Genomic DNA, 13252 nt, shown 5'->3' with positions numbered 1-13252 from the left:
GGTTTCTATTTTATTTTCTTCTCTATTCTCATGAGTTTCTATTTTCTTTTCTTCTCTATTTTCAAGGGCTTCTATTTTCTTTTCTTGGCTATTCTCATGAGCTTCTATTTTCTTTTCTTCTCTATTCTCATGAGCTTCTATTTTCTTTTCTTGGTTGGTCAGACACGCAATAATAAAACAAACTCTTTAATCTATGTATAAATGCATAAGATGCAATGCACATAAAATGTCTAATTCATATGCAAGTGATCATGTTCGTATTCTTTCTGAAAATTCTTTTCTAATTCTTTCTGAAATTCGTTTCCTTTCTTTTTGTTTTCTATTTCTTATCCTATTTTTCTTTCTTTTTGAAATTCTTTCTGTTTTTTATTTTTTATTCTATTTTTCTTTCTTTCTAAAACTCTTTTTGTTTTCTGTTCTGGTTTGTCGATCGAACTAGGCTAGGGTATGGATTTGGAACCTGGCCATGTGAGCGTATTCTGAAATTCTTTCTAGGTACAGTCCTCATCCATATGCACTTCATTGATGTTGGCGTGCATGTGGAAAACTTCTACATCTTTGTCACCACTAGCTAATGCAGCGAATGCTCATAGGTTCCTCATCGCAACAGCCCTCTGAAAACATGATCTGTAAACCTGCAAAATAACTAGCTAGACATTTTCCAATAATTTTAAATTTTTTGAAATATATGCTATGCTATGTCATGCATTTATATGCTGTCTATGCGTGATCCCCACATACGTGCCTGACTCTGGCATGCATTTTATTAATTCTAAGGCTTTTATTTCTATTCTTTTCTGGAAAGCCCAAAGTTCTATTCTAGCAACACACTTAACTTAAACATTTTCTATTTTATTCTTTATTTCTGAATTCTATGCATCGTGTGTACATACGTGATTCTATAAGTTCTACATAATTCTGTAATTTTTCAATTCTATCATGCTATGTAAAATGTACACGTACACAAGTACATTATCTCTCACAAATTCTACTCTTCTATAATTCTATTAGTGAGATATTAAAACGACACAATTCAACTAGGGAATGAATTCTACATTTTGGGCAATCTAATTTCTTATATAAAAAGCTATGCCACAACTTAGGTATCAAGTCTACTAACTCGCCCAATTATGCCACTAGATTTTCTCAAACTTATATGTCACATAATCATGTCATTAAACAACTCTCTAATATTTTTTTAATGTAACAAACATGCCTTGTACAACTTTCTAAATACAACTCTTAATGCAGTAAATTTGTGTTCTCTTACATGACCGTCAACTTCAATTGTTATACATGCCCTTCTTTCTTTTGACTACATTCTGTACATTAATCTATATTGTCATATTAATCATTGTAAATTCAATCTAACATATGGGCACAACATATATACTTTGGCTAAATTCTAATTTCTTTCTAACATTCTTAACTAAACTTTCGGCCAATACAAAATATTTTCAAGATCTTCTAGCAAATTCTATAGCTTGTAATATATAATAAGGCATGAAAACTATACTCATATCAATCAATTTCTAAAATTGTCATGTATTTATTATTTAATACATAAATTAAACTTCTATTTCTTTGATGTTTCTTTGATATTTATACTTGGAAAAACTTTTCTATTCTTTATACAATAAAATCACTTATTACATATTGTTTATAACTAATCTCAAAACAAGAAACAACAATATACTCATTTGGCCAAGCCATTCTTTGAATGATCTTTCTAATTTCAAGCATACAAGCTTGACAATTTATGGTGCATATTGTAATATTATAATATAATCACCCATCTTTTATTATCATCAATACTACACTATTGCAACAATTTAATATGCAATCCTTGCCATCATTTTTCTAAAGTCATAAGTTTCAAAACTCATAATTCAATGACTAAATACAATATGCCATTCAAACTAATGCTAAAAATTCAAGCAACTTGAACCATGCACTAAAGGCCATTCCTTTCATTGAACTAACATAACCAAGTGTTATTCTAAATTTTGGCATAACAAAATGCACTCTTGAATACTAAAACTTACACTTGGTTAAACTTAACATAACCTTTCAACTCTAATTCTTTCCTTTCTGAAACAATTTCTTCAACAAGATTTAACAAACTCATACATGCATTTCTCTTTGAATTTTCATCAAACAATTCACATGCATATGCAAATACTTGATTGGCCACACTTCCACATCTCTCCAAATCCACCAAAATTGGAGCAAAAACTCACCAAACTTAACTTCAATTCTGGCCGGATTCAACACTTCCAAATTCTAACATCAACACTTCAAAATATCATCCAAAGTTCAACCAAAACATCACATCTACATAACTACTCATCTTGGCTGAACTTCTACACATTATTCTCCATCAAACAAGCATCTAAATAGCCAATACTTCTTATCATACATCATACACAAACACTCAAGAATCAACTTACACATATACTACTCAAATTAAAGCTTAGATTGGGTTTACTCATCATTTTCCTTACCTTTTTCTTGCAAGAATCATTTTCTTTGCTTCATTTGCTCACTTTCTCCATTGATTCGTGCTAAAACACATAAATTCATGAGAACTCATACTTATAAAACACAAATCACAAACTTTTTCTAATATTCTTACCTTAGAAAGCCACAAAATGAACATATATTTACTTAGGCATGAATTCTCATGTAATTTTCTTGGAAGACTTTGAAGAAATAGAGGAGAAATGGGAAGAAGGTGGCGTGCCCAAGGGATGAGAATGGCTAGGGTTTTGTCAATTGAAACCTTATAACTAATAAAATAAATATATATTCCCATTTTGTCTTTGCACTTTTATGATAGTTCCAATTATGCCATACGTGCATTTACCGATATACTCTCACTTTTCAATGGATTTAACACATGTTCTTGTTCATTTTCACTCCCAACTTTTTCATCTAGTTGTGAGTGAAAAGACCATTTTACTCTTATTCTTTAATTTCTTTCTATTGTTTTACAAACACGTATTTATCTCGGTATCACATCACGTGTATTTTCCATAATCTTTCTACCACTCTATTCTTATGGCTAGCACACTTAATACATTATATTTATCATACTCATTTTTCACTTAAACACGTGATTTTGTGTGAAATGACCATTTTGCCCCTATTGAAACTTTTATGGAATTCTTCTATAAAACTAGTTAAATATATTCACTATGACTATAAAATAATTCCTACCATATTTCTGAATGTGGGTATGACAATATATATAGAATTGAAGATAAAAAATAAGATTTACATCCGTATGGGAAAACCCCACTCCTTGCACATGCAAAGAGAGCTTGTGGCTTGTGGCATTGGACACTTTGTAACCTCCCATGACTTTTTTTTATATAATCCTAAATTCACCTCCTATAGTTTTGAAATAATTTTAAATCTATTTATTTTACAAAAAATAAAAAAATAGATTTAAAGTTAAAATCAACCGATGAGCGTGCGCGCACACACACACACACACACACACATATATATATAATATAATTAATTAATTAATTAATTATATATGTGTGTGTTAATTAATTAATTAATTAATTAGAATTGAAAATAAAAAATGAGATTTACATCCTTATGGGAAAACCCCACTCCTTGCACATGCTAAGAGAGCTTGTGGCTTGTGGCATTGGACACTTTGTAACCTTCCATGACTTTTTTTATATAATTTAAATTCACCTCCAATAGTTTTGAAATAATTTTAAATCTATTTATTTTACAAAAAATAAAAAAATAGATTTAAAGTTAAAATCAAACCGACGAGCGTGCGCGCACACACACACACATACACACACACACACACACACACATATATATATAATATAATTAATTAATTAATTAATTATATATGTGTGTGTTAATTAATTAATTAATTAATTAGAATTGAAAATAAAAAATGAGATTTACATCCTTATGGGAAAACCCCACTCCTTGCACATGCTAAGAGAGCTTGTGGCTTGTGGCATTGGACACTTTGTAACCTTCCATGACTTTTTTTATATAATTTAAATTCACCTCCAATAGTTTTGAAATAATTTTAAATCTATTTATTTTGCAAAAAATAAAAAAATAGATTTAAAGTTAAAATCAAACCGACGAGCGTGCGCGCACACACACACACATACACACACACACACACACACACATATATATGACTTAGGGGTCTGGACAATCTTCCACGTATCTCAATCAATCTTTCGAAGCCTTGGAACTATCGACTGGGCATACACACACACANAAAAAAAAAAAAAAAAAGGCGATCTCCAAATAAAAAAAAAAAAAAAGAAAAAAAATGTAGAAAAAGAACAACAACCTTGTTGTGAATTCAAAGCGAAAGAGAGAAAGAGAGAAAAAGAGAAGAAGTCTAGTTAATAATAAACACAACTCGCACCTCTTGTTCTCTGTCTGCATATTCTTCGCATCTCTTCTTCTTCTTCTCGTCTCTCTCTTACTCACCTTTTAAACCACCACAATTCAAAATCAAATCAATTTGCTTTGAATTTACGACGAAGCTCAATCTCCGAGCATTACTACTAACTTGGTGAGATTCGTTTCTTTCACGATCTGATTTATTTCACGTTACGTTTTGCGATTTTAGTTCCATCTAAGATCTGATCTCTTTCTGCGGATCGAATTGTGGATTTCTAGATCGTCGTTTTTGCTCTTGATTTCTGAATTCCAGAGTTTTTGCTTATGTCGTGGCAAGATCTGATTGGTCCGTTAAGTTTTTGCTCTTTTTGGTTGCTGATACAATTTGGAAATGTGTTTTTATTCGGTTTCATATTGATTCAAGTTGAGATTTTGTGTTTTATGGAATTAAATTTGTTGTGTCAGTTGATGTCCTTGCTGTGTGTTTTGGAAATTTGAATTTGTGATGGTGGATGTGATGACTTACTTGGATTTTTTTTCTTTGGTTGTTTGTCAGATTCAATTTTGTACAGTGTATAACAAATTCTTTTCGGGTAAATCAATAAAAAAACGGGATGATAGAATGCAGCGTCTGCCATTCCAGATTGGTTTCCCCCACTACCAAATCCGTGTCGAGGGCTTACGATCGACACAAGAACAGGGTATCCTCAAAGCAACGCGTTCTCAACGTCTTCCTCGTTGTTGGTGATTGTATGCTAGTTGGTCTACAGGTAGATTCATTTTCCTTATAATACTTATTGAATTTGTTCCATCAACTACTTGATATGTTTTTTGGCTTTAAATTCTTCAAGCTTCGCCCAGGGACTCTTTTTACGAGGGAACTAATTTGAAATATGTACTTGACTATATGTTGATTTTTGTAACTAACTTCTTTTTTCCTTCCAATTACTGTCTTGTCCTGCGTTTGGCTGTGTTAGCTTTTCTGATGTTTGTGGGCAATTGATACCTTTTGTCTATATATATTTAGTGAAGGCCTCTGGCCATGCTATAATCTCAACTACTCAATCCTTGTTTCTTGATTATTGACACATTAAATTTTAAATTTTTATTTGGCAGCCGATTTTGGTATATATGTCCAAGGTTGATGGCCGTTTCAAGTTTAGCCCAATTAGTGTGAACTTTTTGACTGAACTTGCAAAAGTTCTATTCGCCATTGTTATGCTTGTGTTCCAGGTATACTATTTTTTCATCTACTCTTTAACTCGATAAATAGCTTGTTTCCTGCATTTTGTTGTTAATTTTCTCTGAATACTTTATGAAATGAGCTCTACATATGGAACGAAGGTGCTTTGTTAAGAGGATGATTTGACATTATAGGTTAATTGTTTAATCTTATTTGCTTCCGCACATGGTAGTGATTGTGCTTTGTTTTTACTTTTTATTATTAAAGCTGAATTTAAGTTAATCGAGAAATTTATTATATTGTGTGTTTGTGTGTGAGAGAGAAAGATAATAGGGGAGAGAAGTTGGTAGGTGGTTTTAGGCAGAAATGAGGCGGTTGTCTTTGGTAGCTGGTTCTACTCTGAAGTGACCTGAATTTCATTGTGGAAGCTTCTGAGTGACGTATGCTATGTTTTTATGCTGTGCATGAGGGTTAAATTGACCCAGTTAAGATTTTTGTTAAACCTGCAGGCCAGGCGTCAAAAAGTTGGAGAAAAGCCGCTCCTCTCAATGTCCACATTTTTGCAGGTACCAATTTCTCATTGATATTGAAATTTTTGCATTCAAATTTTGGATTATGAGGATAAGATTCTCAGATCTAGATCTTGTTTTATTGGGTTTGTTGTAAAATTTTTAAGCTTGCTATAATTTTGTCTTATGTATAACTTTTTTTTCTTTTTTTCTAAAGAATTTTTTATATGTATTATAATTTTGTTATGCTTATTATTCCCTGTTGATAAGAGATTTTGATTTTTAGTGTAAGAATGCTGACAACAAAAATCTCCTAATTGATGGCCTATAATCATCGCAATCTCCTATGACCTTATTGCAGGCAGCTCGCAACAATGTTCTTCTTGCTGTTCCAGCATTTTTATATGCAATCAATAACTATCTAAAGTTCATCATGCAGGTATAATTCTTTTAGTTGGTTATCTTAGTATAATCTTTTGAATAGCCAATATGATACTCTCCATGTTTGTATGTCTTTATGCAAGTTGACTTCATTTTTTTTCCAGATTTGTGTAAATATGTTGCATCGGCAGGAGCCTAGGTGCATATAGGTCTCTTGAATTCTTGTGAAGAGTTTACAAAATTTATAACCTTATGTATGCATAGAAACTGCTTAGCTACCCAGGCTAACATCTGAGCTAGGAGGTATAAGTGTTGAGGATTTTAAGGCATTTTAGAATCTATGGATGCTGATTAGCCAGAGTGAATTTAATGGGATCCTTTCTTGTTGGGGAGTTGACTGTTATAGGATAGAGCATATATGTTTTTATATTAAATTTTTTATAATTAAAATCTTAATTGATTGATGCTGTTTTCTTATTTTCCAGCTATATTTCAATCCCGCAACTGTAAAAATGTTGAGCAATCTGAAGGTATTTTTTTTTACACATAATGCTATCTTTATTGGCATCTTGGTTAAATTACACACTGTCATGCATTGATTTGCTTAGCTCCTGGGCGTTATTCTTTGCCTAATATGCAGTTTTATTATATTTAATTCTTAATTATGTTGTGTTCTTAAAACTTTACAATTTTTAAAAGATAGAAGAAGAAAACTTTTTGAACTTCCTGTCTTTTCATTTTAAAGAAAGTTCTTTGCAGCTGTAATTAGCCTTATGGCCGTGGCTTTCTGAATATTTTCTAATAATTTTTCTCACTCTTCGAATAGCTAAGGTATACTTGTTTATCAAATGTTAAATCTCTCTATCTCTAGTTTTGGGTTTGCAACCTCTAATAAGGTTTTCACCCTGGATTCAAGGTCTGATTTGGCAGCTTTTGTTGAAAATGAACTGCATACTTGGGGTGTCTGTGACTTATGGAAATGCTTGTTATTTCTCCTAATTAATCTGGGTTTATTTTATTTGCAAAAATGTTGGCTTCTAGTGTTCACTTTTTGGGCTTGACTGTGAATGTGCGCAGGTGTTGGTAATCGCCGTTTTGTTAAAGATTATAATGCGACGTCGATTTTCCATAATTCAGGTTAGTTCCATATTCTGGTTGGACTTATTTCCATATTTAGCTTTTTGAAACATTAGTGGGAGAAAGTTTAGTTATAATTATTTTGCTTTCACTATTGTGCATACACATTTCAATTTCATTGACTTCTTTTAATATGGTATATGCAAAAAATCGATCATTGGCTTTGCTACAGTGGGAAGCTCTGGCCCTATTGCTCATTGGAATTAGTGTAAATCAGCTACGTTCATTGCCTGAAGGGACAACTGCTTTGGGCCTCCCAGTTGCAACTGGTGCATACGTCTACACATTGATATTTGTAAGTGATATGTGTTGATTCTTGTTTATGGTAGTGCTGGCCGCTTATTTATCCTACATTAGGAAAGTGCTGGCCTAGAATTCAGCTAGGTCTAGCAGTTTTCCTTTACATAATGTATTATTATCTTAAGACATGTTCTGCAAATTGGAGGCTTAGGGGTTTATTTTACAGGTAACAGTTCCATCTTTGGCCTCTGTCTACAATGAATATGCTCTGAAAAGCCAATATGACACAAGCATCTATCTACAGGTGATGTACTGCGATTTAGTGGAATTTTGGTTTAGGTTGGGGAAATGATTTGAGAATTCTAGTCTGTGATTATGTTGTCATATTTTGATAGTAAAGAAGGTATAGTTTCAGCTAGTTATTCTCTAAAATCTTCTTTTGGCCTGCAGAACTTATTTTTATATGGGTATGGTGCGATATTCAACTTTCTAGGTATATTGGGAACTGTCATTATTAAAGGTATGGATTGGAATCTTTTTCCTTTAGCCCAGCCCCAACACCCCCCCTTTTCTTTTTTTATGTGAAACTCTGATTGAGAATACAGCTAATATATTGAAATCATGTATGTTTGGAAGGAGCTAGTGTTGAGTCTGTAATTTGAGAGAAATAAAACTTGAGGAAATTTATATTTTAATGAAGCTATTTCAATTGCTTGAAGAGTTGGGTTTTTAATTTAAAAAAAAATAATGTCTTTTTATCTACATACTTTAAGTAAATATATACTTTTGAAGAACTGATTCGGTCTTGATATGATGCTGATATGTTAGATTGTGATGTACTTGCCATTCTATTTAGTCTGCATATTTGTTAGCCTGAATGAGGCCTTTGCCAAAAGATACCTGATGCAATCTTTGCTTATAATTTTGTTGCATTTGTGTATGCTATGTTTTGATTGAAATTTGAGTTTTTTCCCTTATATCTTTGTTTTTTAAACGTTTCAGGTCCAGAAAGCTTTGATATCCTACAAGGACATTCAAAAGCTACTATGCTTCTAATCTTTAACAATGCAGCTCAAGGAATTTTGTCCTCTTTTTTCTTCAAATATGCAGGTTACTTTTATTTATCAATTACATGTGTTTTTTGATTTTCATTGTGTTTTGGTTCAAATTGAATTTAAGACTATTTTGTGTACAGTGCAGAGTAGAATTAAAGAATTACTATGAGCATCTTATAGAAATATTTCTATTTACATTGTTGCTTTGGTAGATCCTGTAAGAATATATCTATACACAAACTAATCTGTGTTCTCATTTGATTCATTCAGATACAATCTTGAAGAAGTATTCCTCAACAGTTGCCACAATCTTTACAGGCATAGCATCTGCTGCTCTGTTTGGTCATAAATTAACTATTAACTTTTTGTTAGGAATTTCTATCGTGTTCATCTCAATGCATCAGGTGATTATGTCTAATAGATTTCTTGAGTGGATAATTTAGTATTAAAAAATTGTTTTCCTGTTGTTTCTTTTTAATTTATGTTACTGTGCCTTTATTATCTTTGTAGTTCTTTTCACCCCTTTCAAAAGTTAAAGATGAACCACAAAATGGGATGAAGGAATTGAGAGAGGTTGAGGAGAACCCCAGGTATTTAGATCCTCTGTTCTGATCTTATGCATCTCTTGGAAAATCTTATAGTTGTGTTCTAACAAGAATATGCCAAAAAGCTCCCTGCTGTTGTTAATATGCCAAGAATAGCGTCTCTTGTATTTTTTTTTTTTTATTTGGGGCAAAAAGAATAGTCCTGGAGTACTGGAAAAATACCGGGATTTCTTGTCTTTATGATTAGAAATTTATTTCTTCCTGTCCAGGTCCAAAGATTCATTTATAAATATGACAGCTGGAGCTAATGAAGAGGTGAATTTTTAGTTCCTCTTTTTGCCTTTTCTGGGAGAAAGATTTTCCATTGTTNCAAGCATCTATCTACAGGTGATGTACTGCGATTTAGTGGAATTTTGGTTTAGGTTGGGGAAATGATTTGAGAATTCTAGTCTGTGATTATGTTGTCATATTTTGATAGTAAAGAAGGTATAGTTTCAGCTAGTTATTCTCTAAAATCTTCTTTTGGCCTGCAGAACTTATTTTTATATGGGTATGGTGCGATATTCAACTTTCTAGGTATATTGGGAACTGTCATTATTAAAGGTATGGATTGGAATCTTTTTCCTTTAGCCCAGCCCCAACACCCCCCCTTTTCTTTTTTTATGTGAAACTCTGATTGAGAATACAGCTAATATATTGAAATCATGTATGTTTGGAAGGAGCTAGTGTTGAGTCTGTAATTTGAGAGAAATAAAACTTGAGGAAATTTATATTTTAATGAAGCTATTTCAATTGCTTGAAGAGTTGGGTTTTTAATTTAAAAAAAAATAATGTCTTTTTATCTACATACTTTAAGTAAATATATACTTTTGAAGAACTGATTCGGTCCTGATATGATGCTGATATGTTAGATTGTGATGTACTTGCCATTCTATTTAGTCTGCATATTTGTTAGCCTGAATGAGGCCTTTGCCAAAAGATACCTGATGCAATCTTTGCTTATAATTTTGTTGCATTTGTGTATGCTATGTTTTGATTGAAATTTGAGTTTTTTCCCTTATATCTTTGTTTTTTAAACGTTTCAGGTCCAGAAAGCTTTGATATCCTACAAGGACATTCAAAAGCTACTATGCTTCTAATCTTTAACAATGCAGCTCAAGGAATTTTGTCCTCTTTTTTCTTCAAATATGCAGGTTACTTTAATTTATCAATTACATGTGTTTTTTGATTTTCATTGTGTTTTTGGTTCAAATTGAATTTAAGACTATTTTGTGTACAGTGCAGAGTAGAATTACAGAATTACTATAAGCATCTTATAGAAATATTTCTATTTACATTGTTGCTTTGGTAGACCATGTAAGAATATATCTATACACAAACTAATCTGTGTTCTCATTTGATTCATTCAGATACAATCTTGAAGAAGTATTCCTCAACAGTTGCCACAATCTTTACAGGCATAGCATCTGCTGCTCTGTTTGGTCATAAATTAACTATTAACTTTTTGTTAGGAATTTCTATCGTGTTCATCTCAATGCATCAGGTGATTATGTCTAATAGATTTCTTGAGTGGATAATTTAGTATTAAAAAATTGTTTTCCTGTTGTTTCTTTTTAATTTATGTTACTGTGCCTTTATTATCTTTGTAGTTCTTTTCACCCCTTTCAAAAGTTAAAGATGAACCACAAAATGGGATGAAGGAATTGAGAGAGGTTGAGGAGAACCCCAGGTATTTAGATCCTCTGTTCTGATCTTATGCATCTCTTGGAAAATCTTATAGTTGTGTTCTAACAAGAATATGCCAAAAAGCTCCCTGCTGTTGTTAATATGCCAAGAATAGCGTCTCTTGTATTTTTTTTTTTTTATTTGGGGCAAAAAGAATAGTCCTGGAGTACTGGAAAAATACCGGGATTTCTTGTCTTTATGATTAGAAATTTATTTCTTCCTGTCCAGGTCCAAAGATTCATTTATAAATATGACAGCTGGAGCTAATGAAGAGGTGAATTTTAGTTGCTCTTTTTGCCCTTTCTGGTAGAAAGATTTTCCATTGTTGTATGGACTCACATGCTTTCTGTTTTGCCCTTTTTCAGGCTAGTCACCGTGTAGGATCTGATGAGAGACAGCCACTTCTTCCCACTTAATATTTTAGAGTATGTTATGCTAACTTTATTCTTAGGTTGATTATATCTTATGTTGCATTTTGTGCCTAATCACACCTATAAAAGAGATGGGGCCTATTATTCTTTTTTTGCAGTGACAAGGAGATTTAGTGTCAAAGCCTTGTGATAGTTTATTCTTGGTTATTTCTAGTAACTTTCACATTGAAAGTGATGGTTCATAATTTTTGTGAAAGGTACACTTGGTGTTTTGGTGACATGTTTTTTTTATGCAAACAAGGTCTCGGAGATATAATAAAAATTCAAGTGGTACATAAAATTAGAATGTGGAATATGTCTCAAAATCATACTGTAATTTAAATGCTATTACTTGTTTCATATGTTACTTTTTCCAGGTAATTTTTCTGTATTTGTGAATTGTAAATGTTGATAGGAAGACGGTCCCCTGTTTCTTTGTTCAGTTTTCACCAAGCCAATATTCATTTCCTTTATCGAACCATATATTCATCGGCATTATACAACATTTTATTGCAGGAGTTTTCTTCAAAGAAATTCTTTTGGCAGGATACATTGGATGGTACAGGAGATGAAATCAGTTCTGAGAATCATTCAGTGGAATAATAATTAGAAACATATAAAATTCTTTATGCTTTTTCGAGGTCTCTTTATTACTTCTGGGGGCTGGATGGTGAAGAGCGATCAGGGACATGGCCGCCGGAGGTTTAGATAGAGAATAGCGAAGAACTTGGTTCCAAGCTCTCCCAAATTCCTCCTGCCCTGACATACACACATATATGGTGCTTCGTACTCTTATTTGTATTCTTTTATCTTAGACCAGGAATAGATTTTTTGTCCCCAATATATGAAATTTTCCTACGGAAAAATATAAATTTGTTTGTGTATGAGACTATAGTGTTAAAAATGGAAAATATTTCTTTGTTTTCCTACCAATATGAATATGTGCTATTTAAGTGTACTCTGTAAACACTATTACAACATTCCTTTGGTTTTGGTATAATAAAACAGGCCAGATTTTATCCTCCTTTCAGCGATACAATACTTTGTCTACAAAATATGCAAAATTTTTAGAATTTGAGGTATGCTCAAATCTACTTCAATGATCATATAGCAGAGTCCCACTCTTCAAATAATTGGGTTAATTTCGTTGAGGTTGTTGAGGCTAAAACGCGAGATTGCTACGCTTTTTGTTATTTTACAACTGCGAGAAATCGCTATTAATATTTTCTAAGACAATACTTGCAAATGATATTTCAAAATTTTTATACCAAATGATTTGCTGTTGACATATCATTTATCAACTTTTTATTTATACGGCAAACCACATAATAATGTGATATTTATTTTGTAAATGCGAGAAATTGTTATTTAATATTATGGTTTTCCTTTTTAGTCATTTTAAAAATAATAAAGATTGATTTACAATTCAATTTTACAAATTTTCTCTTATAACTCTCACAATCTAATCTTACAAACTTTCTTTTACAACCCAAACGTAACAGTTTACAATTAGATAGAGATGACCCAACTGACTATTTAGAAACTATCATATCAAGATTGTGAGAACAAAAATTTATGAGATTAAGTTGTAAGTGTAGTACTATCCTTTTAAAAATAACTAAGTTTTTGAAATTGACATTAAGTCTTACCAATTTTTCATGTGAAT

At 32.0% G+C, this 13252-nt stretch overlaps 1 protein-coding gene across 1 annotated transcript; it reads left to right on the top strand.

The window, feature by feature from the left end:
* Nucleotides 1-4357: 4357 nt before the first annotated feature.
* On the top strand, nt 4358-12470 carry LOC116120457 (CMP-sialic acid transporter 2). Its single transcript, XM_031406404.1, has 16 exons — nt 4358-4573; nt 4958-5171; nt 5518-5634; nt 6094-6150; nt 6455-6532; nt 6960-7004; nt 7552-7611; nt 7784-7906; nt 8078-8155; nt 8302-8371; nt 8854-8961; nt 9177-9310; nt 9417-9496; nt 9721-9766; nt 11542-11601; nt 12103-12470. The coding sequence occupies exons 2-15, from the start codon at nt 5016-5018 to the stop codon at nt 11590-11592; spliced, it is 1203 nt and encodes a 400-aa protein (XP_031262264.1). The 5' UTR covers nt 4358-4573; nt 4958-5015; the 3' UTR covers nt 11593-11601; nt 12103-12470.
* The last annotated feature ends 782 nt before the right edge of the window (nt 12471-13252 follow it).

This window comes from Pistacia vera, unplaced genomic scaffold (genome assembly GCF_008641045.1).
Source record: "Pistacia vera cultivar Batoury unplaced genomic scaffold, PisVer_v2 Contig935, whole genome shotgun sequence".
Lineage (NCBI taxonomy): Eukaryota > Viridiplantae > Streptophyta > Magnoliopsida > Sapindales > Anacardiaceae > Pistacia > Pistacia vera.
This window is presented reverse-complemented; position numbering and strand designations above follow the sequence as displayed.

What these genes read in the sequence shown, in the direction of transcription:
- LOC116120457 (XM_031406404.1), top strand. Translation starts at nt 5,016, where the DNA reads ATGATAGAATGCAGCGTCTGCCATTCCAGATTGGTTTCCCCCACTACC. An exon ending in TTGTTATGCTTGTGTTCCAG is followed by an intron (nt 5,635 to 6,093) that starts GTATACTATTTT and finishes TTAAACCTGCAG; the next exon opens with GCCAGGCGTCAAAAAGTTGG. An exon ending in GGGAACTGTCATTATTAAAG is followed by an intron (nt 8,372 to 8,853) that starts GTATGGATTGGA and finishes TAAACGTTTCAG; the next exon opens with GTCCAGAAAGCTTTGATATC.